The sequence below is a fragment of the Rhinoderma darwinii genome, chromosome 3 (genome assembly GCF_050947455.1).
Source record: "Rhinoderma darwinii isolate aRhiDar2 chromosome 3, aRhiDar2.hap1, whole genome shotgun sequence".
NCBI classification, from domain to species: Eukaryota; Metazoa; Chordata; class Amphibia; order Anura; family Rhinodermatidae; genus Rhinoderma; species Rhinoderma darwinii.
Genome location: NC_134689.1, coordinates 327,523,665 through 327,549,309, shown reverse-complemented (window position 1 = coordinate 327,549,309; position 25,645 = coordinate 327,523,665). Strand labels below are relative to the sequence as shown.

At 43.2% G+C, this 25,645-nt stretch overlaps 1 protein-coding gene across 1 annotated transcript in view; it reads right to left on the bottom strand.

Moving 5' to 3' along the window:
• LOC142748176 (gonadotropin-releasing hormone II receptor-like) overlaps window positions 1-25,645 on the bottom strand; it is a 50,496-nt gene that overhangs the window by 7,311 nt on the left and 17,540 nt on the right. Inside the window, exons 2-4 of the mRNA XM_075855293.1 lie at window positions 23,727-23,802; window positions 21,044-21,556; window positions 15,627-15,828 (exon numbers count right to left, since the gene is read on the bottom strand). Coding sequence (XP_075711408.1) covers window positions 15,627-15,828; window positions 21,044-21,556; window positions 23,727-23,729 — 718 coding nt within the window. The 5' untranslated portion in view covers window positions 23,730-23,802. The remainder of the gene's footprint in view (window positions 1-15,626; window positions 15,829-21,043; window positions 21,557-23,726; window positions 23,803-25,645) is intronic.

Genomic DNA, 25,645 nt, shown 5'->3' with positions numbered 1-25,645 from the left:
CATACCCTTTCCAGTGCACCAAGTACTGGAGAATACCCCTAGCCCTTCTGGAGTCCACAATCCTCTGAACCTCAAATTCCACATCTCCTTCCATCTGAACTGGAGGAGGTTTCTTGTGAAGATTAGATGGTGGAAAAATATTTTTAAGGAGAGATTTGTGAAAAACACGGAGGAAAAGCCAGACGAAAAGATATAGGATTAATAATTTCAACAATTTTATATGGACCAATAAACCTAGGAGCAAACTTGCGAGACGGTACTTTCAGTCAGAGATTTTTAGTAGAGAGCCACAGCCTTTGCCCCACACCAAACACAGGACCCACCATCTGTTTTTTGTCAGCATTTTTCATTTGAGTAACTTGGGAGTTCTGCAGGTTTAATTGAACCTGAGCCCAAACTGTGCACAGTTTATTTGATTCAACTTCCACCTGAGGGTTATCACTAGAAGAGGTGGAAAATGAACCAAAATGAGGATGAAAACCATAATTACAGAAAAACAGCAATGTATGAAGGGAAACATGGTGGCGATTATTTATGGCAAATTACGCTAATGGAAGATATGAGACCCATTCAACCTGGTTATCAGCAATATAACACCTAAGATACTGTTCCAAGGTTTGATTAAAGCGCTCAGTTTGTCCATTAGTCTCAGGATGAAATGCAGAAGAGAAAGATAACTGTACACCAAGTTTTTGCAGAAGGCTCTCCAGAAGTTAGCCACAAATTGTACACCTCAATCAGAGACAATATTTTCCGGAATACCATTCAGACGAACCACTTGATAAACAAATAATCTAGACAAAGTCTGGGAATCAGGGAGTTGAGGCAAAGGAATGAAATTGTAAAGGATCTGCCAGGCACAGCTTCGGGATTAACTCCCATAGGTAATCAGTCTACACCTGAATCTACGTCTCTGAGACTGACTCCTTCTTCCACCACTCAGGATGGCAGGCTTAGGAGATGGAGAGCCTATCGCAGCCTGGCCAGATGGAGCTAGCTCCCACCCTCTGTCTATTTATACCTGCCTTTCCTGTTTCTCCCTTGCTTGTGATTCTTTCTGTGTGGTTTCCTGGCCCAGCTACAGCTCCTAACTATTTGATCCTGCTCCATACTGACCATGGCTTACTGACTACTCTTCTGCTCTGCGTTTGGTACCTCGTGCTCTCCTGGTTTGACTTGGCTCGTTCACCACTCTGTTGCTCACGGTGTTGCCGTGGGCAACTGCCCCTTTCTCTTTGCTTTGTATTCCCTTGTATGTTTGTCTCGTGCACTTACTAAGTGTAGGGACCGCCGCCCAGTTGTACCCCGTCGCCTAGGGCGGGTCGTTGCAAGTAGGCAGGGACAGAGTGGCAGGTAGATTAGGGCTCACTTGTTCGTTTCCCTACCCCCGTCGTTACATAATCACAAGCCCATACCTAGTCTACCCTGGTCCCTGACACCACTATGGACCCCCTTGAGACCCTGGCTCAGCAAATGCAGGGTCTCTCCCTACAGGTCCAGGCCCTGGCTCAGAGGGCCAACCAGCCTGATGCTACCTTGGTAGTTCCCCTCACCTCACCTCCTGAACCCCACCTCAAGTTGCCCGACCGGTTCTCAGGGGACCGGAGGGCTTTTCTCTCCTTTCGGGAGAGTTGTAGGCTTTACTTTCGCTTAAAGCCCCACTCCTCAGGTTCTGAGAGCCAGCGAGTGGGTATAATTATGTCCCGGCTCCAGGACGGGCCCCAAGAATGGGCCTTCTCCTTGGCTCCTGACGCCCCTGAACTTTCCTCCGTTGATCTTTTCTTTTCTGCTCTCGGACTCATTTATGACGAGACTGACAAGACTGCCTTTGCCGAGAGTCAGCTGGTGACCTTACGTCAGGGTAAGAGACCTGTTGAGGAGTATTGTTCTGACTTTAGGAAGTGGTGCGTAGCTTCTCGGTGGAATGACCCTGCCTTAAGGTGCCAGTTTAGGTTGGGTCTGTCGAATGCCCTGAAAGACCTGCTAGTTAGCTATCCCTCTTCTGACTCCCTAGACCAGGTTATGGCTTTAGCGGTACGACTTGACCGACGTCTCAGGGAACGACAACGCAAACGTTTAAGTGTTTTCTCCTCCGACTCCCCCATGATGCCTCCCGAGGTTCCGTTGCTTCGTTCTTCCCCGGAAGACTCAGAGGTACCTATGCAACTCGGGGCCTTCCTGTCCCCCCAACAACGTAGAGATTTCCGCAGGAAGAATGGTCTCTGCTTCTACTGTGGGGATGACAAGCATCAAGTGAACAACTGTCCTAAGCGTAAGAATGCAGCCGGAGAACTTCCGTGCCTAAGTGATCATCGGGGAGGTCACTTGGGCGCACAGGTATTTCCCGTAAATATGAAACGTAATAAGATCTTGCTTCCCTTTGAGGTCTCTTTTGGTGGTGGGTCTGCTACCGGCAGTGCCTTCGTGGATTCAGGGTCCTCTGCTAATATCATGTCTGTGGAATTTGCTATGTCTCTTGCTATGCCTTTGATTGATTTGCCTAAACCTGTCCCGGTAGTGGGTATCGACTCCACTCCTCTTGCTAATGGTTATTTTACACAGCATACCCCTGTTTTTGAACTCCTTGTTGGCTCCATGCATTTGGAGCAGTGCTCTGTACTGTTGATGCAGGGATTATCGTCCGATTTGGTTTTAGGCCTTCCCTGGTTGCAGTTGCATAATCCCACGTTTGACTGGAATACTGGGGAGCTTACCCAATGGGGTAATGAATGTTTGACGTCATGTTTTTCTGTTAATTCTATTTCTCCCCCTGAGGAGGTGAACACGCTACCTGAGTTTGTTCGGGACTTCGCTGATGTTTTCTCTAAGGAGGCCTCCGAAGTGTTACCTCCTCATAGAGAATACGATTGCGCTATCGAATTGGTACCAGGAGCTAAGCTTCCTAAGGGTAGGATATTTAATCTTTCTTGTCCCGAACGTGAAGCCATGAGAGAGTATATCCAGGAATGCCTGGCCAAGGGTTACATTCGCCCCTCTACTTCTCCGGTAGGTGCTGGCTTCTTCTTCGTAGGGAAGAAGGATGGTGGTCTTAGGCCATGCATTGACTACCGTAACCTGAATAAGGTCACTGTAAGGAACCAGTATCCCCTTCCTTTGATTCCTGATCTCTTTAATCAGGTTCAGGGGGCCCAATGGTTCTCTGAGTTTGATCTACGGGGGGCATATAACCTTATCCGCATCAAAGAGGGGGATGAGTGGAAGACTGCGTTTAACACGCCCGAAGGTCATTTCGAATACCTCGTCATGCCCTTTGGGTTGTGTAATGCTCCGGCGGTCTTCCATAATGTCATAAATTAGATTTTGAAAGATTACCTGGGGATATTTCTTGTAGTGTACCTTGATGACATACTGGTGTTTTCCAAGGACTGGCCCTCCCACATTGAGCATGTCAGGAAGGTGCTCCAGGTCCTTCGGGAAAACAAACTGTTTGCAAAAACCGAAAAATGTGTGTTTGGGGTACAGGAGATACCATTTTTTGGTCAAATCCTCACTCCTCATGAATTCCGCATGGACCCCGCCAAGGTTCAGGCTGTGGCGGAATGGGTCCAACCTGCCTCCCTGAAGGCTTTACAGTGTTTTTTGGGGTTCGCTAATTATTACAGGAGATTTATTGATAACTTCTCGTTTATCGCTAAGCCTCTTACGGACCTCACTCGCAAAGGTGCTGATCTCCTCCACTGGTCTCCTGAGGCTGTCCAGGCTTTTGAGGTCCTTAAGAAATGCTTTATCTCGGCCCCGGTGCTGGTTCAGCCAAACCAAATGGAGCCATTTATCGTGGAAGTTGACGCATCCGAGGTGGGAGCGGGGGCTGTCTTGTCCCAGGGTATCAGGTCCCTCACCCATCTCTGCCCCTGTGCCTACTTCTCCAGGAAGTTTTCGCCCACTGAGAGTAACTATGATATTGGCAACCGCGAACTCAGCCATTAAATGGGCATTTGAAGAGTGGCGCCACTTCCTGGAGGGGGCTAGGCACCAGGTAACGGTCCTTACCGACCACAAGAATCTGGTTTTCCTAGAATCTGCCCGGAGGCTAAACCCGAGACAAGCTCGATGGGCGCTATTTTTTACCAGATTCAACTTTTTGATTACCTATAGGGCTGGGTCTAAAAATATTAAGGCCGATGCACTGTCGCGTAGCTTCATGGCCAGCCCTCCTTCGGAGGAAGATCCTGCTTGTATTTTGCCTCCCGGTATAATCATTTCTTCTATTGATTCTGATTTAGTCTCTGAAATTGCGGCTGATCAAGGTTCAGCTCCCGGGAACCTTCCTGAGGACAAGCTGTTTGTTCCCCTGCAATACCGGCTAAGGGTACTTAGGGAAAATCATGACTCTGCACTATCTGGTCTTCCAGGCATCCTGGGTACCAAACACCTCATTGCCAGAAACTATTGGTGGCCTGGGTTGCCTAAAGACGTTAAGGCCTACGTCGCCGCTTGTGAGGTTTGTGAAAGGTCCAAGACTCCCAGGTCCCGAACAGCGGGCTTACTACGTTCGTTGCCCATTCCCCAGAGACCTTGGACTCATATCTCCATGGATTTTATCACCGATTTGCCTCCATACCAAGGCAAGTCGGTGGTGTGGGTGGTAGTAGACCACTTCAGTAAGATGTGCCACTTTGTGCCCCTCAAGAAACTACCCAACGCCAAGACGTTAGCTACCTTGTTTGTCAAACACATCCTGCGTCTCCATGGGGTCCCTGTCAATATTGTTTCGGACAGAGGGGTACAATTTGTTTCATTGTTTTGGAGAGCCTTCTGTAAAAAGTTGGAGATTGATCTGTCCTTCTCCTCTGCCTTCCATCCTGAAACTAATGGCCAAACTGAGAGGACTAATCAGTCTCTAGAGCAATATTTAAGGTGTTTTATCTCTGACTGTCAATATGATTGGGTCTCATTCATTCCCCTCGCTGAATTTTCCCTTAATAACCGGGTCAGTAACTCTTCAGGGGTCTCCCCCTTTTTCTGTAATTTTGGGTTTAATCCACGGTTCTCCTCTGTTTCACATGGTAGTTCCAACAACCCAGAGGTAGAGGTCGTTCATCGGGAACTGTGCACAGTCTGGGCCCAGGTTCAGAAGAACCTAGAGGCGTACCAGAGCGTACAAAAAACTCAGGCTGATAGAAAACGTTCTGCTAACCTCTTGTTTATGGTCGGGGATCTAGTGTGGTTATCGTCTAGGAACTTGCGTCTTAAGGTCTCGTCCAAGAAGTTTTCTCCCCGGTTTATTGGGCCGTATAAGGTCATTGAATTCCTTAATCCTGTCTCCTTCCGGCTGGAGTTACCCCCATCTTTTCGTATACACGACGTGTTTCATGCCTCCCTCCTTAAACGCTGCTCCCCGTCCTTGGCTCCCTCGAGGAAACCTCCTGTTCCCGTTCTCACCCCTGAGGGGGTGGAATTCAAGGTGGCCAAGATTGTGGACAGCAAGATGGTCCAAGGCTCCCTCCAGTACCTGGTCCATTGGAGAGGATACGGGCCTGAGGAGACTTGGGTACCCGCCCGGGATGTTCACGCTGGGGTATTGGTCAGGAAGTTCCACCTTCATTTCCCCAGTAAACCAGGTCCTCTTAGAAAGGGTCCGGTGGCCCCTCATAAAAGGGGGGGTACTGTAAAGGATCTGCCAGGCACAGCTTCGGGATTAACTCCCATAGGTAATCAGTCTACACCTGAATCTACGTCTCTGAGACTGACTCCTTCTTCCACCACTCAGGATGGCAGGCTTAGGAGTGGGAGAGCCTATCGCAGCCTGGCCAGACGGAGCTAGCTCCCGCCCTCTGTCTATTTATACCTGCCTTTCCTGTTTCTCCCTTGCTTGTGATTCTTTCCGTGTGGTTTCCTGGCCCAGCTACAGCTCCTAACTATTTGATCCTGCTCCATACTGACCCTAGCTTACTGACTACTCTTCTGCTCTGCGTTTGGTACCTCGTGCTCTCCTGGTTTGACTTGGCTCGTTCACCACTCTGTTGCTCACGGTGTTGCCGTGGGCAACTGCCCCTTTCCCTTTGCTTTGTATTCCCTTGTATGTTTGTCTCGTGCACTTACTGAGCGTAGGGACCGCCGCCCAGTTGTATCCCGTCGCCTAGGGCGGGTCGTTGCAAGTAGGCAGGGACAGAGTGGCGGGTAGATTAGGGCTCACTTATTCGTTTCCCTACCCCCGTCGTTACAGAAATTACACATTTTACTGAAACGGTCCACCACAACCCAAATGACAGTTTTCCCTTTAGAGAAAGGCAAATTGGTGATAAAATCCATGGACATGTGAGACCACGGTTTCTGTGGGACAGACAATGGCAGCAGTCCACGCATAGGACGAGTTCGAGGAGTCTTAGCGCGAGAGCAGACATCACAAGAAGAGACATAGGTACTCACAACACGAGACAAAGACGGCCACCAATAGAGCCGCGAGACTAATCTTTCAGTCCCAGTTATCCCTGGATGGCCACATACAACAGAATCATGTAACTCAATGAGAAAATTAAATCTGAACTGAGGAGGTACAAACAACTTCCCTGCAGGAATGGTTTGCGGAGCGAGTTACATAGTTACATAGTTACATAGATACATAGTTAGTACGGCTGAAAAAAGACACATGTCCATCAAGTTCAACCAAGGGACGGGAAAATGGAAGGAAAAATTTCTACACATAGGAGCTAATATTTTTTTGTTCTAGGAAATTATCTAACCCTTTTTTAAAGCCATCTACTGTCCCTGCTGTGACCAGCTCCTGCGGTAGGCTACTCCATAGATTCACAGTTCTCACGGTAAAGAAGCCTTGTCGCCTCTGCAGCTTGAACCTTTTTTTCTCCAGACGGAGGGAGTGCCCCCTTGTTTTTTGAGGGGGTTTTACAAGGAACAGGATTTCACCATATTTTTTGTATGTGCCATTAATATATTTATATAAGTTAATCATGTCCCCCCTTAGTCGTCTTTTTTCAAGGCTAAATAAGTTTAATTCTTTCAATCTTTCCTCATAACTTAAATTCTCCATGCCCCTAATTAGCTTCGTTGCTCTTCTTTGTATTTTTTCCAACTCCAGGGCATCCTTTCTATGAACTGGAGCCCAGAACTGAACTGCATATTCTAGATGAGGCCTCACTAATGCTTTGTAAAGTGGCAATATTACATCCATGTCCCGTGAGTCCATGCCTCTTTTAATACACGACAATATCCTGCTGGCCTTTGAAGCAGCTGATTGACACTGCATGCTGTTATTGAGTTTATGATTTACAAGAACACCCAGATCCTTCTCAACAAGTAAATCCGCCAGTGTAGCTCCCCCTAGGACATATGATGCATGCAGGTTGTTGGTACCCAGATGCATAACTTTACATTTATCTACATTAAACTTCATCTGCCAAGTGAACGCCCAAACACTTAGTTTGTTTAAATCTGCCTGCAATTCATGAACATCTTCCATAGACTGAACTATATTACATAGCTTGGTGTCATCTGCAAAAATAGAAATAGTGCTATTAATCCCATCTTCTATATCATTAATAAATAAGTTGAATAATAGTGGTCCCAGCACTGAACCCTGGGGTACACCACTTATTACCGGGGACCATTCAGAGTAGGAATCATTGACCACAACTCTCTGGATACGGTCCTTGAGCCAATTCTCAATCCAATTACAAACTATATTTTCTAAACCTATAGTCCTTAATTTACCCATTAGGCGTCTATGGGGGACAGTGTCAAATGCCTTTGCAAAGTCCAAAAACACTAAATCCACAGCGGCCCCTCTGTCTAGACTTCTGCTCACCTCTTCATAAAAACAAATTAGGTTAGTTTGACAACTTCTGTCCTTAGTAAAACCGTGCTGGCTGTCACTTATAATGCTATTTATTGTCACATAATCCTGTAAATAGTCCCTCAATAGCCCCTCAAACATTTTCCCCACGATGGATGTTAAGCTCACTGGTCTATAATTACCCGGGGAAGACCTGGAGCCCATTTTGAAAATAGGCACCACATTTGCGCTGCGCCAGTCCCTTGGCACTATACCAGTCACTAGAGATTCTCTGAATATTATGAAAAGGGGGACAGAAATAACTGAACTAAGCTCTTTAAGAATTCTAGGGTGTAACCCATCTGGTCCCGGGGCCTTGTGCACATTTATTTTATTTAATTTAGCTTGGACCATATCTACATTCATCCAATTCAGTATATCAACTGATATATTAACAGCACTGGCACCGGCTACATCAGCTGCTCTTTCTTCTGTTGTATATACAGAGCTAAAGAACCCATTTAGTAACTCTGCCTTCTCTTGATCCCCTGTGATCAACTCCCCATTACCATTATCTAGGAGTCCTACATGTTCAGACCTTGGCTATTTAGCATTTATATACTTGAAGAATTTTTTGGGATTTGTTTTACTATCCTTGGCCACCTGCCTTTCATTTTGTATTTTTGCTAATTTTATTACCTTTTTACAGATTTTATTAAGCTCTTTATATTTTACAAAGGCTACAGCTGTACCCTCAGATTTGTATTTTTTAAATGCCCTTTTTTTGTCGTGTATTGCCCCTTTCACAGAAGGTGTAAGCCATGTGGGGTTTAATTTGAGTCGTTTATACTTGTTACCTATACGAATAAATTTTGCACTATAATAACTCAAAGTAGATTTCAAAATCTCCCATTTATCATTTGTTCCATTATTTGACATTAGTTCTTCCCAGTCCATATCCTGAATTGCAGCCCTCATCCTGGGGAAATTGGCTTTCTTAAAATTAAATGTTTTTGCCCTCCCAGCCTGCGTTTGTTTTTTACAGTATAGGTAAAATGTAACTATATTATGATCACTGTTACCGAGGTTTTCACGAACATTGACATTCCCAACAAGATCTGCATTATTAGAAATGACCAGATCCAACAGAGCTTCACCTCTAGTCGGGTCTTGCACAAACTGGCCCATAAAATAAATTTTCCTGCAACAGGTTTTGGAAATGTCTCCCCTTTGCAGTTGAAGCTGAACCATGACACCAATTAATATCCCGGAAATTAAAATCTCCCATTATCACTACAGTACCCGCCTGTGCAGCCCGCTCCATCTGTTTATATAGCTGAACTTCCATCTCCTCAGTTATATTGTGGGGTCTATAGATTACACCAAAAGTAATTTTTTCAGTGTTTACCCCCCTTTCTAGTTCCACCCACAAGGTTTCAACCTCCTCACAGTATTCACCCACTATTGTCTCTTTCAGACTCGCCTTCATATCATTTCTCACATACAGACATACACCACCACCTTTCCTATTTGTCCTGTCTTTCCGAAAAAGTGTAAAACCCTGTAGATTTACAGCCCAGTCATGTGAAGAGTCCAGCCATGTTTCAGCAACACCAACTATATCTATATTTTCTTCCAGTTGCTGACATTCTTTAATTTCAGTTGGAAGATCAGGTGATATTGCAGAAACCACTATCTCTTTAGATTGATCAGGGTCAGGATGAATGTCAGGGACCTGTGAGGAACAGAAACTTTGAGATAATGCGTCAGCTCTGCCATTTTTAGACCCGGGTATGTAGGTTACAATAAAGTCAAATCTGGTAAAGAACAAGTCCCACCTAGCCTGTCTGGGATTGAGTCTAATTCTAAAAAAGTCAGCTTTTTATGGTCAGTCAGTACAGTCATTTGATGTTTAGCCCCCTCTATAAAGTGGCGCCACTCTTCATACGCCAACTTCATAGCAAGAAGGTCACGATTACAATATCATAGTTCTTTTCAGTGGCAGAAAATATGCAAGAAAAAAAAGCACAGGGACACAAATTAGTCAATACAAAAGATCCTTGAGATAACACAGCCCCCACACCTATTTCTGAGGCATCAACAAAATTTCTGAAAATATAATTAACAACATTTCTGAAAATATAATTAACCAGGTTTTGAAAAACCGCTGGAGCATTACTTAAACCAAAAGGCATGACCAAATACTCATAATGACCATCAGGAGTATTAAATGCTGTCTTCCACTCATACCCTTTGCGGATGCAAACCAAATTGTAGGCCCCGCGTATATCTTGTTTAGAGAACCACCTGGCTCCTAAGATCTGATTAAACAGGTCCGGGATCAGAGGAAGAGGATATTGATTCTTAACGGTAATCTTATTTAATTCACGATAGTCGATACAGAGTCTTAAGCCGACATCTTTCTTTTCAACAAAGAAAAAACCTGCACCCACCGGAGAAGTAGGTGGACGAATATGACCCTTACGTAGACTGTCTTTAATATAATCTATCATGGCTTGTGAATATGTTAGGCTTGTGCATATGTTATGGAATCACTGGTTGCGCAATTCCCAAAAGGCTGCTGGAGACTGTCGGGAGTAAGCGTGCAAATAAAACCGCAACCCCAAATCCGTCACAACTCTGATCGACAGAATCTAAGGCTACCCTGAGGTATTAGAAAAAGAGCCCACCGCAAGGCGGGATAACTTTTGCTGCACAGAACCCGGGTTGTTCTAACAGAGTTCAGTGTTGGATAAGGGGTGCAATGCAGGCTATACCTGAATAGGAACCAGACAGCCAGAGGGTAAACAGAAAGTCCAAAACAAAGCAGGTGGAAATCAGGTACAGCAGAGGTCAGAACCAGCCTGGGAGCAGATAATAAAAATCAGTAAACAAGCGATTAACGAGAGACAAGCCGAGGTCAGTTTTCAAGGAGTCCAGAAGTCTAGGGCACAGAGTAAGTAAGAGCTTGATCATCACATTTAAAGAGGCTCTGTCACCAGATTCTCAAATCCCTATCTCCTATTGCATGTGATCGACGCTGCAATGTAGATAACAGTAAAGTTTTTTTTGTTTGTTTTTTTTAAACGTTCAAGTTATAAGCTATTTTATATATATGCAAATGAGCTTTGAAATGGACAACTGGGCGTGTTTTTTTTCATATGTCCAACTGGGCGTGTATTGTGTTTTTAACTGGCGTGTTTACTTGTTTTACTAACTGGGCGTTGTGAATAGAAGTGTATGATGCTGACCACTTGCGTAGCTATAGGGGTCGCAGCGGTCGCAATTGCGACCGGGCCCCGAAGCCAGGGGGCCCACGGCCCCCCACACCACATCCTTAAAAAGTTACTATAGTAACTCGGGCCGCGGGCCCCTGTTACTATAGTAACAGACTGTACTTACCTTCCTGGTTCCGGATTGCAGCGGAGGTCCTGACGTCAAGCGCTGTGCGCATCGCATGACGTCACAGCGCTATGCGCCGCGCACAGCATCGAAACGACAGAACTACCGCCGCGGCTGAAGAGGAAGGTAAGATTAGCCCTGACTGGCGGGGTCCGACTCCCGGGACCCGCCAATCAGCTGTTTTGAAGGGGCCGCAGCACTCGTACGAGAGCTGCTCCCCTTCATTCCGGTCACAATGTGAATCGGTGTCGGCGATTCACAGTGTGAGCGAGTAGTGAAACGAAGGGGAAGCAGCTATCCTGTGGATAGGCCATCAATGTTTAGGGGCTGCACAACCCCTAAGCCTACGATTGTAGCAGGCTTAGGGGGCCCATGAGACAGGATCACAGATTGTGTGATCCTGTCTGCTGGGCCCTGTATCTAAGCCAATCACATGGTAGGCTTAGATATATGGCCCATGCGTGATCCTGTCTGCTGGGCCCTGTATCTAAGCCAATCACATGGTAGGCTTAGATACATGGCCCATGTGTGATCCTGTATATAAGCCTACCACACTGTAGGTTTAGATACAGGGTCCAGCAGACAGTAATCTTATACTGTATAAGATTACTGTCTGCTGGACCCTGTATCTAAGCCTACCTTGTGGTAGGCTTAGATGCAGGGTCCCACAGACAATATCACACATGGGCCCTGTATCTAAGCCTAACACATGTGTTACTAATAGTTTTTTTTGTGTGTTTTCTTACAGGTTTGGTCGTTGGACTACGGCGGATTCCAGGACTACTTCGATGACGGCTTTTTTTTATTATCAATAAAATGGTTAATGAGGGTTGTGTGTTTTTTTTTTTATTTCAATAAAATATTTTTTCTATGTCTTTGTTTTTTTTTAAACTATATTACTACCGCCTTAGTAATGGCCACCGGCTGATTGATAGCATCCATTGCTAAGGCGGGGCTTAGTGTTAGCCGATGCAGAGGCGAACACTAACTCCCTTTATTACCCCGGTACCCACCGACACCAGGGGTGCTGGGAAGAGCCGGGTACGATCCTGGTGGCGGTGGGTACCGGGGTAATAATGGAGGTTAGTGTTGGCCTCTGCAGCGGCTAACATTAAGCCCCGCCTTAGTAATGGAGGTTGTCAATCAGCCAGCGGCCATTACTAAGGCGGTGATAATAAAGTTTAAAAAGATACAAGCACATAGAAAAAATATTTTATTGAAATAAAAAAACACAACCCTCATTAACCATTTTATTGAGAATAAAAAAACACCGTCATTGAAGTCCTCATATCCGAAGTCCAACAATCGAACCTGTAAAAAAAACACAAACACACAAAAATAATCAGTAACACACAAAGAAGCAAAATTATTATTCTTACCTTTCCTGGGTCCAACGCTGGAGCTGCAATGTCAGCGAGCTGAGCCCTGTATCTAATCCAATCATGTGTGATACTGTCTGCTGGGCCCTATATCTAATCCTATCATGTGTGATACTGTCTGCTAGGCCCTATATCTAATCCTATCATGTGTGATACTGTCTGCTGAGTTACTGTATCTAATCCTATCGTGTGTGATACTGTCTGCTGAGCCACTGTATCTAATCCTATCATGTGTGATACTGTCTGCTGAGCCACTGTATCTAATCCTATCATATGTGATACTGTCTGCTGGGCCCTATCTCTAATCCTATCATGTGCGATACTGTCTGCTGAGCCGCTGTATCTAATCCTATCATGTGTGATACTGCCTTCCGAGCCACTGTATCTAATCCGATCATGTGTGATACTGTCTGCTGGGCCCTATATCTAATCCGATTATGTGTGATACTGTCTGCTGGGCCCTATATCTAATCCAATCATGTGTGATACTGTCTGCTGAGCCACTGTATCTAATCCTATCATGTGTGATACTGTCTGCTCAGCCACTGTATCTAATCCTATCATGTGTGATACTGTCTGCTGAGCCACTGTATCTAATCCTATCATGTGTGATACTGTCTGCTCAGCCATTGTATCTAATCCTATCATGTGTGATACTGTCTGCTGGGCCACTGCATCTAACCCTGTCATGTGTGATACTTTCTGCTCAGCCACTGTATCTAATCCTATCTGTGTGATACTGTCTGCTCAGCCACTGTATCTAATCCTATCATGTGTGATACTGTCTGCTGAGCCAATGTATCTAATCCTATCCATAGTTTATAGGGTCGCAGTGCTATAGATATGCTATGCTGTCTCCTATACACACATTTTTTTGGGCGGACACATATGTATTGGGGCTATTTCCCCTGACATTTTAAGCCCTGAGGGTATGTTCACACGGCAGCGTCCGTTACGGCTGAAATTACGGTGCTGTTTTCAGCCGTAAGTAAAAAAAATGACCGTCGGCACAGAACATCGTAAGACCCATTCAAATGAATGGGCAGATGTTTGCCAACGCTTTTGAGCCGCATTTTCGGACGTAATTCAATGCTAAAACGCCCGAATTACGTCCGTAAATAGGGTGTTTGTGAACCCAGCCTTAGTGACACCCCGGCTGCTAGTGTTGCATTGTTGGGTCACTTAGGAGACCCAGCGACCGTCGGACAATAAGGAGTTTTGCGGGGGGGGGGGGCCAATGAGAACTTTTGCATCGGGGCCCATGAGCCTTTAGCTACGCCCCTGATGCTGACGAATCAGTGACCAATCAGCATCATGCACTCCTCTCCATTCATTTACACAGCACATAGTGTTCTGACACTTCTGAATCTTTTCTGTGAGATTGCCAGCAAGGGAAATGAAATCTCGTTTACCTCGTAATCTCACGAGATTACGCGTGGCTTGCTGGAATCTCACAGAGAAGATTCAGAAGTGTCAGGATTCTGAATACACATGACGTCCAGGCTGGAGGTCATGTGTATTCATTATCAGGACACTTGTGTATGTGGCTGCACATCGTTCTAGTAAGAACACTATGTGCTGTGTAAATCAATGGAGAGGAGTGCATGATGCTGATTGGTCACTGATTCGTCAGCATCATACACTTCTATTCACAACGCCCAGTTAGTAAAACAAGTAAACACGCCCAGTTAAAAACACAATACACGCCCAGTTTTACATACGAAAAAAACACGCCCAGTTGTCCATTTCAAAGCTCATTTGCATATATATAAATAGCTCATAACTTGGCCAAAAATGAACGTTTAAAAAAAAAAAAAACAACGTTACTGTTCTCTACATTGCAGCGCCGATCACATGCAATAGGAGATAGGTATTTGAGAATCTGGTGACAGAGCCTCTTTAAGAAAGAAGAAAATTCACAAGCAAAGGTATAAATAGCCACCCTATACCTGAAAGGAAGAAGACAGACAAATGGGATAGGCTCAGGAAGTAAACAGAACCGCCCAAAAGCTAGATCAGTAGTCATGGCGCTCTTAAAGACACAGACGCTTCTTAACAGCCCCAAGTGTTCCTTTTTATCATAGATAGCTTTTTACTTTTCTGATTTTTCTACTACAGTAGTTCTTCCGTGAAATTGGACCAGACACGATAGCCTTCTTTCTCCACGTGCATCAATGAGCCTTGGGCGCCCAAGATCCTATAGTCGGCTCACGGTTGTCCTCCCTCGGACCACTTTTGTATGTAGGTGCTAACCAATGTATACCGGCAAGACCCCACAACACCTGTCGTTTTGGAGATGCTCTGACCCAATCGTCTAGCCATTAAAATTAGGCTCTTGTCAAAGTCGCTCAGATCCTTACGCATGCCCATTTTTCCTGTTTCCAATGCAACAAGAACTGTGTTTTCACTTGCTGCCTAATATTTTCCACCCCTTGTCAGGCTCCATTGTAACATTGTTATTCACTTGACCTGCCAGCGGTTTCAATGTTATGGCTGATCTGTGTATATTACAAAGACGTTTTCTGTATTCACCTGTACTACTGATTTATAACAAAAAAAAATGCTATCATAGTAGATAGCAACTTTAGAATCCCAATGGTGGAGTGAAAGTGACTTATAAATCTGTCATTTGCCTAAACCCTTTCAAAAGTTTCCATAACACAGTCCAAACGAAATTGAAGCTTTTTCAGTACAAGAGATGTGTATTGAAATCCCTGAGAACATTTATTTTCAGGGGGTTTATATTATCCTCTTCATTTAGGACATTATTAGGAGTTCTATTTCACACATCCCCAATAATGCCAACTTTTAACTTGTCTTGCTGACTTGCTTGTTTCAAATTATAAATAAATAAAAATACTTAAATTTATACCTCCTGCCCAAAGTGAAGTTTTATTACTAGCATATTTATATAGTTTAAGCATTTATTTCATTTCAGTATATTATTTTAGTCACTTGGCCTAAATTTAGGAAGAAAATTGAGTTGGGCCTTTACGTTTTAATGGGACCCAGTAGGTTCAATGAAGAGATATTTAAGTGAAGAAAGGATAGTGGGAGGAAGTCTTCCTTGTGTAAAAGTAATAAAGATGTCTCACCTTTCTTATGCTTCATTTGCTTGCCAATTTCCCAAAGGATACGAGTGTAGCAAACAATCATGACAACAAGCGGTGTAATAAATAGGGTGAAAAAAGTGAACATGTTGTATGCTGTTTCCTGCCAGCGGTGGGCAAAGCTCCCATGTGTGGCACACTGTGTAAAGTTGGCTCCAGGAACAGTTTGCAGTCGGAAGAGGAACAGCTATGAAAAAAACAATAAACATTGATGAATTTTCATTTCATGTGAGAAGCAACAAATCTATGGTAACTATAATTTAAAATGAAACCTATTTAAAGAGGATCCATCACCAGATTTCACAATACAAACTGCATACATTATTAAATAGATCTTGTAGACCTGATGAAGCTTGTGCACTTACTCTGAAAATCCATGTCAGAATGTCTGTATAATCCTTTCCGCAATTAGCATTTTATAAGTCTAGTAGTCAAAAAATGCTCATTTTGATATCAGACGAGAAGACTTCGAGAAACAATTATACAACTATTTTGACATGGAATTTCAAAGTAAATACACCAGCTTCATCAGGTCTAAGAGATTTAAACTTTTATTTATTTTAACTAATGTATGCAGTTTGTATTGTGAAATCTGATGACAAATCCTCTTTAAAGATGATATTTTGCTAGAATCTTGGATTTTGATTGGATTGATTGATTGATTGATTGATTGAATTGATTGATTGATTTTTATGTTTGATTTGTTCTGAATAGGCATGGTACAGGTGGGTAAGGAGAGAAGAAAAATAAATTTATTAGGGGTTCTTCATCTTGGATAATCACTTTTTGTTAGAAGGCTCTTCCAATGATAAACTGATCACAGGTTGTCCCTTTTCTGAGACCACCAGCAATCAACTGTAATCTGTGAAAGAACCTAAAGAACGAAAATAATGTGGTTGCATAAACATGCATACCCTTAAACTAATACTTTGTTGAATTAGCCTTTGAGTTTATAACAGCATTCAGTCTTTTTGGGTAGAAGTCTATCAGTATGGCAGATCTTGACTTGGCAATTGTTGCCCACTCTTCCTTGCAAAAGTGCTCCAAATCTGTCAGATTGCGAGATATCTCCTGTGTGCAGCCGTCTTCAGGTCACCACACAGATTTTCAATGGGATTCAGGTCTGGGTTCTGGCTGGGCCATTCCAAAACTTTGATCATCTTCTGGTGAAGCCATTCTTTTGTTGATTTGGAGGTATGCTTTGGGTCGTTGTTGTGCTGAAAGATGAAATTCCTCTTCATCTTCAGCTTTTTAGCAGAGGCCTGCAGGTTTTGTGCCAATATTAACTGATATTTGGAACTGTTTCTAATTCCCTCTACCTTGACTAAAGCCCCAGTTCCAGCTGCAGAACAACAGCCCCAAAGCATAATGCTGCCTCCACCATGCTTCACTGTGGGTATGGTGTTCTTTTGATGATGTGCAGTGTTGGCTTTGCGCCAAACAAACCTTTTGGAATTATGTCCAAAAAGTTCAACTTTGGTCCCATCAGACCATAACACGTTTTCCCACATGCTTTTGGCAAACTTGATGTAGGTCTTTGCAAAACATAGCCGGGCTTGGATGTTATTCTTTGTTAGAAAATGCTTCTGTCTTGCCACCCTACCCCACAGCCCAGACATATGAAGAATACGGGAGATTGTTATTACATGCACTACACAACCAGTACCTGCAAGAAAGTCCTGCAGCTACTTTAATGTTGCTGTAGGCTTCTTGGTAGCCTCTTGGACCAATTTTCATCTTGTCTTTTCATCAAGTTTTGAGGTACGTCCAGTTCTTGGTAATGTCACTGTTGTGTCAAATGTAATCCACTTCTTGATGACCGTCTTCACTGTGTTCCACGGTATAACTAATGCCTTGTAAATTCTTTGGTACCCTTCTCCTGACTGATGCCTTTTATGTGTTGTAAGCGCTTTACGGACCATGGCTTTTGCCGTCACATGCAACAACGAAAATGTCAGGAAATCCTAATAGAACAGCTGAACTTTATATGGGGTTACTCAGAATCCACTTTAAATAATGGCAGCTGTGTACTGACTACTATTTAACATGAGTTTAAATGTGATTGGCTAATTCTGAACACAACCACATTCCGAATTTTAAGAGGGTGTTCACACTTATGCAACCACATTATTGTAGTTTTGATATTTTTATTTTCCCCCTCTAAATGATTTCAGTTTGTTTTTCAATGGAATTGTACAGATTATGGGTCACATTAAAGGTGGAAAAAGTTCTGAAATGATTCATCTTGTACTGATTTTGTAACATGCAAAAACCTGGCATTTTAACAGGGGTGTGTAGACTTTTTATATCCACTGTAGGTCCTCTAGATTGAGGGATACTCTTTATATACACATAGCTGCTTTCCACTCTGAAAGGGTCCTGAAAGGGGAACCTTTCCCCTTTATCAACTCAAAATTCCATAATAGGGTATTTGAAAATGTGTTTTCTTTGCCAGGCACCCTCTTTAATGTGTGAAAATATAGTTTGTAATGATGATTAATTTACACAATTTACAGTTCACTCTCTAGAAAAACGAATACATTTTTCTTTTTATTACAATTTTATGTTGTTATTTTTGTTCTGTTTCTTTGCAATAATTAAATTACATTTTCTAAACTGATATTGTTATGCCTTTAGGCTTAAAACTATTAGGTGCTTTGAATAATTAATATACAGTAGCTCAAAACACCGGTTTTCAATTGTGACTTAGATTATATTATATTTATCACCAAAAACATTCTATCCTTTACTAGAATGGTGGCAAAAAGTTCACAAGAATCTGAGCTTACTTTGCAATAAAGACAAAAAGGACAAACGCTGCAATCCAAGAGCCATACATTTTTTATTTTCCGTAGCCATATTTGGGTTTTTTTTATGCAGGACGAGATGTCGTTTTTATTGGTATGATTTTGAGGTACATGGAACTTATTGATTAACATTTATTATTTAATGGGGAGGAGGGGGATGAGGAAAGAAAAGAAGCAACTTTGTCGTTTTTTGCTGTTTTGTTTTTTATGCCTGTGGTTTACATTACATATTAACTTGATAGTTAGGGTCATTGCAATCGCGGCGATACCATATATATATGTATGTTTTTGTTTACACTTGTACAAAATAAAATCACTTTTATAGAAAAAAAGTTTTATTTATTTCCACTGTGCACTTTTTTTTAAAATAATAAATTGGATTCATATTTATTTAACTATCTATTAAGCCCCACCAGGGGACATCCCAATGCAATCTTTTGATCACTTATATAATGCTTTGGTATGCATTATTTCCTGTCAGTGTAAGACTAATGGATAATCTATTAGGCCGTGCCTCTAGCACAGCCATGCCAGACCTGGGGGGCTTTGTTAGGCAATTAACTGCCATGGCAACTCATCGGCCGTCCACAATTGCGCTTGTGAGCTGCTGATGGGTGACAGAGGGAGCCACCTCCTTTTGTCACACCACTTAAATGCCGCGACATTTAAGGGGTTAAGCAGCCGGGATCCGAGTTATCTCCGATCCCGGCTGTTGCAGCGCGATCCCAGCTGTAAGTCAATGCTGGGCTCGCACGGTCAACGCTTGGTCACAGCTCCTGGTGCCCGTGTGATCACCATGACGTAGCTGTATGTCATGGTGGCTTAATGTAATCCAGACCATGACATACAGTTATGTCACAGTGGCTTAAGGGGTTGAAGAGGTTGTCTAATTCCATGCATTTAAAAAAAAAACAAAAAAAAACACAACTTACAACAGTGTCAAATAACAAAAGAAGTAATACCTTATCAATCCCCTGCCTCTCACACATGGGCGTAAGTAGGACATACTGGACCTTATAGAAAACTTTTAACTGGGCCCCCCTCCCATCCCCTCGGTGCCACACACAGCCCCACTTGTAGATAGTGCCCACATGTAGATTGTGCGATACAGCCTCCCCTGTAGATACTGACATACAGCCCCCCTTCAGATAGTGCCATACAGCCCCCTGTTGATAGTGCTATAAAGCCCCCTTCGAAGATTATGCCATAAGCCTCCCCCGTAGTTTATGCCATACATCCCCCCTGTAGATTGTGCCATATAGCCCCCCCTGTAGACTGTGCCATACAGCCCCCGACTGTAGATTGTGCCATACTGCCTCCTTGTAGATAGTACCATACAGCCCCCCTGTTGATTTTGCCATACATCCCCCCTTGTAGATTGTGCTATACAGCCCTCTGTACATAGTGTCACACCCCCTTGTAGATAGTGCCACACACCTCCACTGTAGACAGTGCCCCCTCCCCCCTTGTAGACAGTGCCATACAGCCTGCCTTTTAAATAGTGCCCGCCACCTCCCCCTTGTAGATAGCGTCATAGTGCCTTGGCTCTCAACCTTTAATATATGTATTCTAGGGGGTACATGTAATGTCTCTACTCGCACTGTCCTCGTGCTTTTGTTAGGTGCACAAGTGTATGTTCATGGCCTTGGCGGTACTTTGATGTAATTTATTTAAGCAGGGGGTACTTAGCTTAGGAGTGTTAAGAAGCAATGCGTTATACCACTCTAGCTGATGTTTGGCACTGTGCATAGTGGTCTCAGTCAAGCTTATGTGAATCTCTTGATAAGGAATGCAGTAAGTGTGGGGAAAGAAAATATTTTGGTGCACTATGAGCTGCAGAAGTTACATTTCATGAACCTCTCTCAGCTATTGTTGATTCTACACATTTTACAGTAATAGCACTCACAATTATTCAGGCCAGATTTAGCAGGGCAAAATATAGATTGTGCGTTACAGACACACAGGAGCTGCCGTCAGCCGAGCCGTCAGTCCAGCTCACTGATTGATCTGCGTTCTGCAGCTTCTATGTAAAGTGAATAAATAGAAGCTGTAGCATTGGAACGAAGCAAAACTTTAAATAAATGTATATTAGAAAGTACTTATAATCAACATATATAAGAAATTGTTACAAAGGTTTCTATAGCCTTTAAATTATAACATGTTTGCTAGTGCAGCCAACTAGAGGCAGAGCATAGAAGCTTACTGCATTTATTATTGAGTTTAATCAAAGCATTATAAATCGGTATGCATTCAGCGCCCCCTAGTGGTGTAACTAGGGCAACTAGAAATTTTAAATTTCAATATATGACTGTGGGAAGGGATTTTTGAAATCTATTTAAAAAAATACAGGACTCCAACCCTTCTCAAGATCATGAAATTAATCAACACAAAATGTTGCACCTATCAGTGCATTTCAGACTCAATGTACACTGAGAGCTCATATCGTAGAATATTGGAATTCTGAACCTTAACATTATTGATTCATAATCTCTACACTGAAATAGAACATGTAGTAGTTTAAAAATTATGTAAATCTTTGTTTAATTTCAAACCTGTTTGTAAATTTAAAAAAATGAAAACATTGGTCATCTATACCTGGGGTGATGCCAGAAGAAGGCTGCCGATCCATGCAGTCCATAACATGATACGGTTGCGTTGCCCAGCACTTGTAAAGCTGAGTGGGTACAGAATAGCCCAGTGGCGGTCGAGGCTGATCACCACTAGCACTAATGCAGCAGAATACATAGCAAATAGCTTTCCAAAGTTAAGAATCTTGCAGGAAAGTTCATCTGCGAACCATTGCACCATCACATTCCACATTGCGTCCAATGGCATGACTAAGAAGGTAACCAGCAGGTCAGCGACTGAGAGACTGAGAATAAGGATCCGGAGATGGGACTTGCATCGTTTTCCACTGATGCTACATAGTACCGCCACATTACTACATGATGCTATGAGGAAAAAGCAACAGGTAATGCCCACGCGTACTTTGGCAGCTGCTGTAAATGTAGGCTCTCTCCACGGGCCTGGAAAGCCCATTGCTGAAACGTTGGCATCAGACAGGACCAGATGGCTTAGATTCACGATAGCTGGCAGCATCGCCATGGTCTAAAATATACATATACACAAGCCAGGTTTAGAAAGGAATAGACAATATTAATAGCAATGTACATATTCTTATTATATTCCGTTTGTGTTCTAGATTTCAGGGAAAAATTTACAAGTTGCATAGTAAATTCTTCAACGTGAGACTTTTGTTCTGCACTTAGGTCATGCTGCCCATATAAAAGCAAATCCATCAACTACAAGTGACAGGATCTATACTGAATTAACATTGATAAATCCAGCTTTTTGGGCCTTCAGATGATTCATATGGTCCTACTGAGCACAACAGATAAGCTACAATGTCAGTATGATTTTGGTAATAATCTTTATTATCAGGATTATGTTATGCATTTGTTTATTGGAAAAATCCCTTCCCAAATTGTAAATCATTGGTGATAATTAATGGATAGGCAGCTTTTTTAGGGTATGTTCACACAAGGCCGATTTGCTACATGCCAGAGATCTATGCAAAGGATAGACCATCAATGTTAAAGGGATTGTGCAATTTTTATCAAATGAATGTTATTTTTTGTATAATTCAAAGCTATAAAATGTTTCTAGATACTTTCTGTATTAATTCTTTATAGTTTGCAAGATCTCTGCTTGTTGTTAGTCAGTAGAAACATTCATTGTTTACTTCCAGTGTATACAATTCTGTCCATGGTCATGTGATGGACACACGGGTGCTGGGATTGTTAGAAGATACAGATCTGATACACACACTGTAACTGTTACGAGTCGTGCACCTGTGTATCCATTACATGACCAGGGACAGAATTTTATTCACTGGAAGTGAACAATGAATGTTCGTACTGAATAACAACACACAGAGTTCTAAAAACTGTGATAGATTAATACAGAAAGTATATTGAAAGACTTTTTATTACACAAACAATAACATTAATTTGCTGAAACCGGACAACCCCTTTAATGTCCCGAAGAGTTCCTTTAATCTCAGCAGTGGCGTAACAATTGCAGTCGCAGACAGTGCCCCAGATCCACTCAGGCTGCCACGTCAGGCCCTGGCAGACAAGGTCTGTGCCACGGCACATCCAAGGTCCTAACGTTGTGTGCTGTGTTGCATATTACATCCTGATGTAGTCCAGCATCAGGACCTTGTATGCGCCGCGGCCCTGCCCGATGTGTCAGTTTGAGAGAAAACGGGAGTGGTGAGTTAATTGTTTTTTTTTAATGTGTGATATGGAAAGGGAGCATGGGGCCCAGTAAGAAGTCCATCATGAGGGCCGGCAACTCTTGGGTATGTCCCTGAATCACAGTATAATATATACAATTTTATCCACTTCTCAGCTGAGCTGAGCTGAGAGCAGGACTAGGTATGTACAATTTTTAAGCCTCTAAATTTAAACAAGAATATTTTCATCCAGTGACAGCAGGCAAAGATCTTCAAAATGGTGAAGCATTAGAATACAAAGGAGGGAATTTATTAAGACTGGATTTCAGATACCGGTCTTAATCTAAAACGCGCTGGAGTAAGATGCACCTAATTTATTAAGAGACACCCGACACTTAATAAAATAGGCGTATCTCTGGCCATTTATGCGCCAGAAAGCCTAGAGTAGATTTGCAGTATAAATTATAGGCTTAAGGTGTAAATTATAGCTAATTTTCACGGACTGTGGAAGTTCACACCCCTCCTTCTAGACCCAATCCACTTTTTTAGTACAGGGGCTAGGGACGCATATGCCTCAACAGTCGTATTTTTATTTTTTTTGCAAATTGGGACTTTGGAGACATTTGAGACTTTTCTATACATTGCACCCAAAGTATATTAGACAGTTGTAGAACTTTGACTATACAATAATTATGTATTTAATTGAATAAACCCGGAAAGCCCCTTCATGATCACATCGATGGAATATATTTTTCTAGCTTTGGAATCACATTATGAACATTACAAATAATTTCTAGGTGAAATGTTCTCCAGGGATCATTAGAGTAATTTACAGAGTGTAGTGTGTATCTTGTGTTTTACCTGGTTTGCAGCATTTAATGCAGATGGATGGTAGTGACTCATGTGGCGCTCAGGAGGCTTTCTGTCATGATATAATCCTTAATATTTATGACATTCATGAAGATGTAACGCTGAGCAGAGCTGTTTTTAAACTGATGCTGAGATAATGAAAAGTGGTTTGGATAAAGTAAGCTGCCTCACCATATTACTGAAGCGTCCTTTCCAGACATGTGCCGTGCCCACATACTTGTCACCAGCATGGTATCTTGTGGCGTTTCTGCAAAAAACAAAAGTTAAAAGGTGGTAAAGTCTTGGTGATTATTTTCATATAGCTGAAATGCTGGGCCTATTAAATTTATTGGAGGCTATGTCCTTCACAACACATTTTTTTAAGTTGCCATGATCAAAACTCTTCTACCATTTCGGGTCTTCAGCTCCTATTCGGACCTATAGGAAAAATAAACACAAAAAACAAACCCAGTGTAGTCAAATCCTGCAGTTACATGACCTGCCTAGGTAGAGTCGTGTGTTAACCTTAAACCATACTATCCCCCACCCCCATTTAGTAACGACACATGACACCGAGGTTGGATGTGAAATGGCCACAGCAGCCGTTTATTAATTTCACAGTTTTATAAAAACAATTTAAATCCGAAACATTCGGATAACTAGTTAGGAATCCACCGGAGAATTCCTCCTAATAATTCACATGACCCAACATGGGTCAGAATCATAAATAACCATTAAACGTTAACATTAACCCGAGCAGAGGAAGTCCTTGAAGCCCCTTCAGATGTTCCTTTCAAGAACACACCGAATTAGCCATCTGCAAACCACTAATTACCTCCAGCCGTAAACCAGCTCGGAAGCACCGTTCACCTCTGCAGATGGCTCCACCCACTAGAAGTCCACTTCAAGGGGATAACACCCGTTGAAGCCCTCAAGTGATATACCGCCCACTAGAAGTCCACTTCAAAGGGATAACACCCGATGAAGCCTTCAAGTGACATACCTTCTACCAGAAGACCACTTCAAAGGGATAACACCCGATGAAGTCTTCAACCATGTACCTTTTTTGGGGGACGCATACCCCCGATGCGACCCCCCCACCATTTTGTACTGACTGGCCTCAAGGACTCCCCCCGCCAGCTGCCATGACAACAGAACCTACTCCGGAAAAAAGAAAAACATGTTAAATAAACACACAAAATAAAACACAACGCTCATATACGGACGTACAGAAGACCTAAGGAGTAACAAAACAAGGGTGGGAGGGTGGGAGCTTTGCTTCTTGTGTACTACTCCTCCCGCTGCTTCCGGCTCAATGCCGAGAAACAGCGGGAAGCGCAGTAACGGCCCCCCCGTCCCCCCTAGCTCCTCCCCGTCCCTCCTTCAGCTTCTTCACCTTTCCCTCACCTCTTAACATTAACCCTTTCCCTACCAGGACGGTCATGTCGGCTTCCCTCAAGCCTGCAGCTGCGTCCAGCCTCTTCTTGACCTGCCTAGGTAGAGTCGTGTGTTAACCTTAAACCATACTATCCCCCACCCCCATTTAGTAACGACACATGACACCGAGGTTGGATGTGAAATGGCCACAGCAGCCGTTTATTAATTTCACAGTTTTATAAAAACAATTTAAATCCGAAACATTCGGATAACTAGTTAGGAATCCACCGGAGAATTCCTCCTAATAATTCACATGACCCAACATGGGTCAGAATCATAAATAACCATTAAACGTTAACATTAACCCGAGCAGAGGAAGTCCTTGAAGCCCCTTCAGATGTTCCTTTCAAGAACACACCGAATTAGCCATCTGCAAACCACTAATTACCTCCAGCCGTAAACCAGCTCGGAAGCACCGTTCACCTCTGCAGATGGCTCCACCCACTAGAAGTCCACTTCAAGGGGATAACACCCGTTGAAGCCCTCAAGTGATATACCGCCCACTAGAAGTCCACTTCAAAGGGATAACACCCGATGAAGCCTTCAAGTGACATACCTTCTACCAGAAGACCACTTCAAAGGGATAACACCCGATGAAGTCTTCAACCATGTACCTTTTTTGGGGGACGCATACCCCCGATGCGACCCCCCCACCATTTTGTACTGACTGGCCT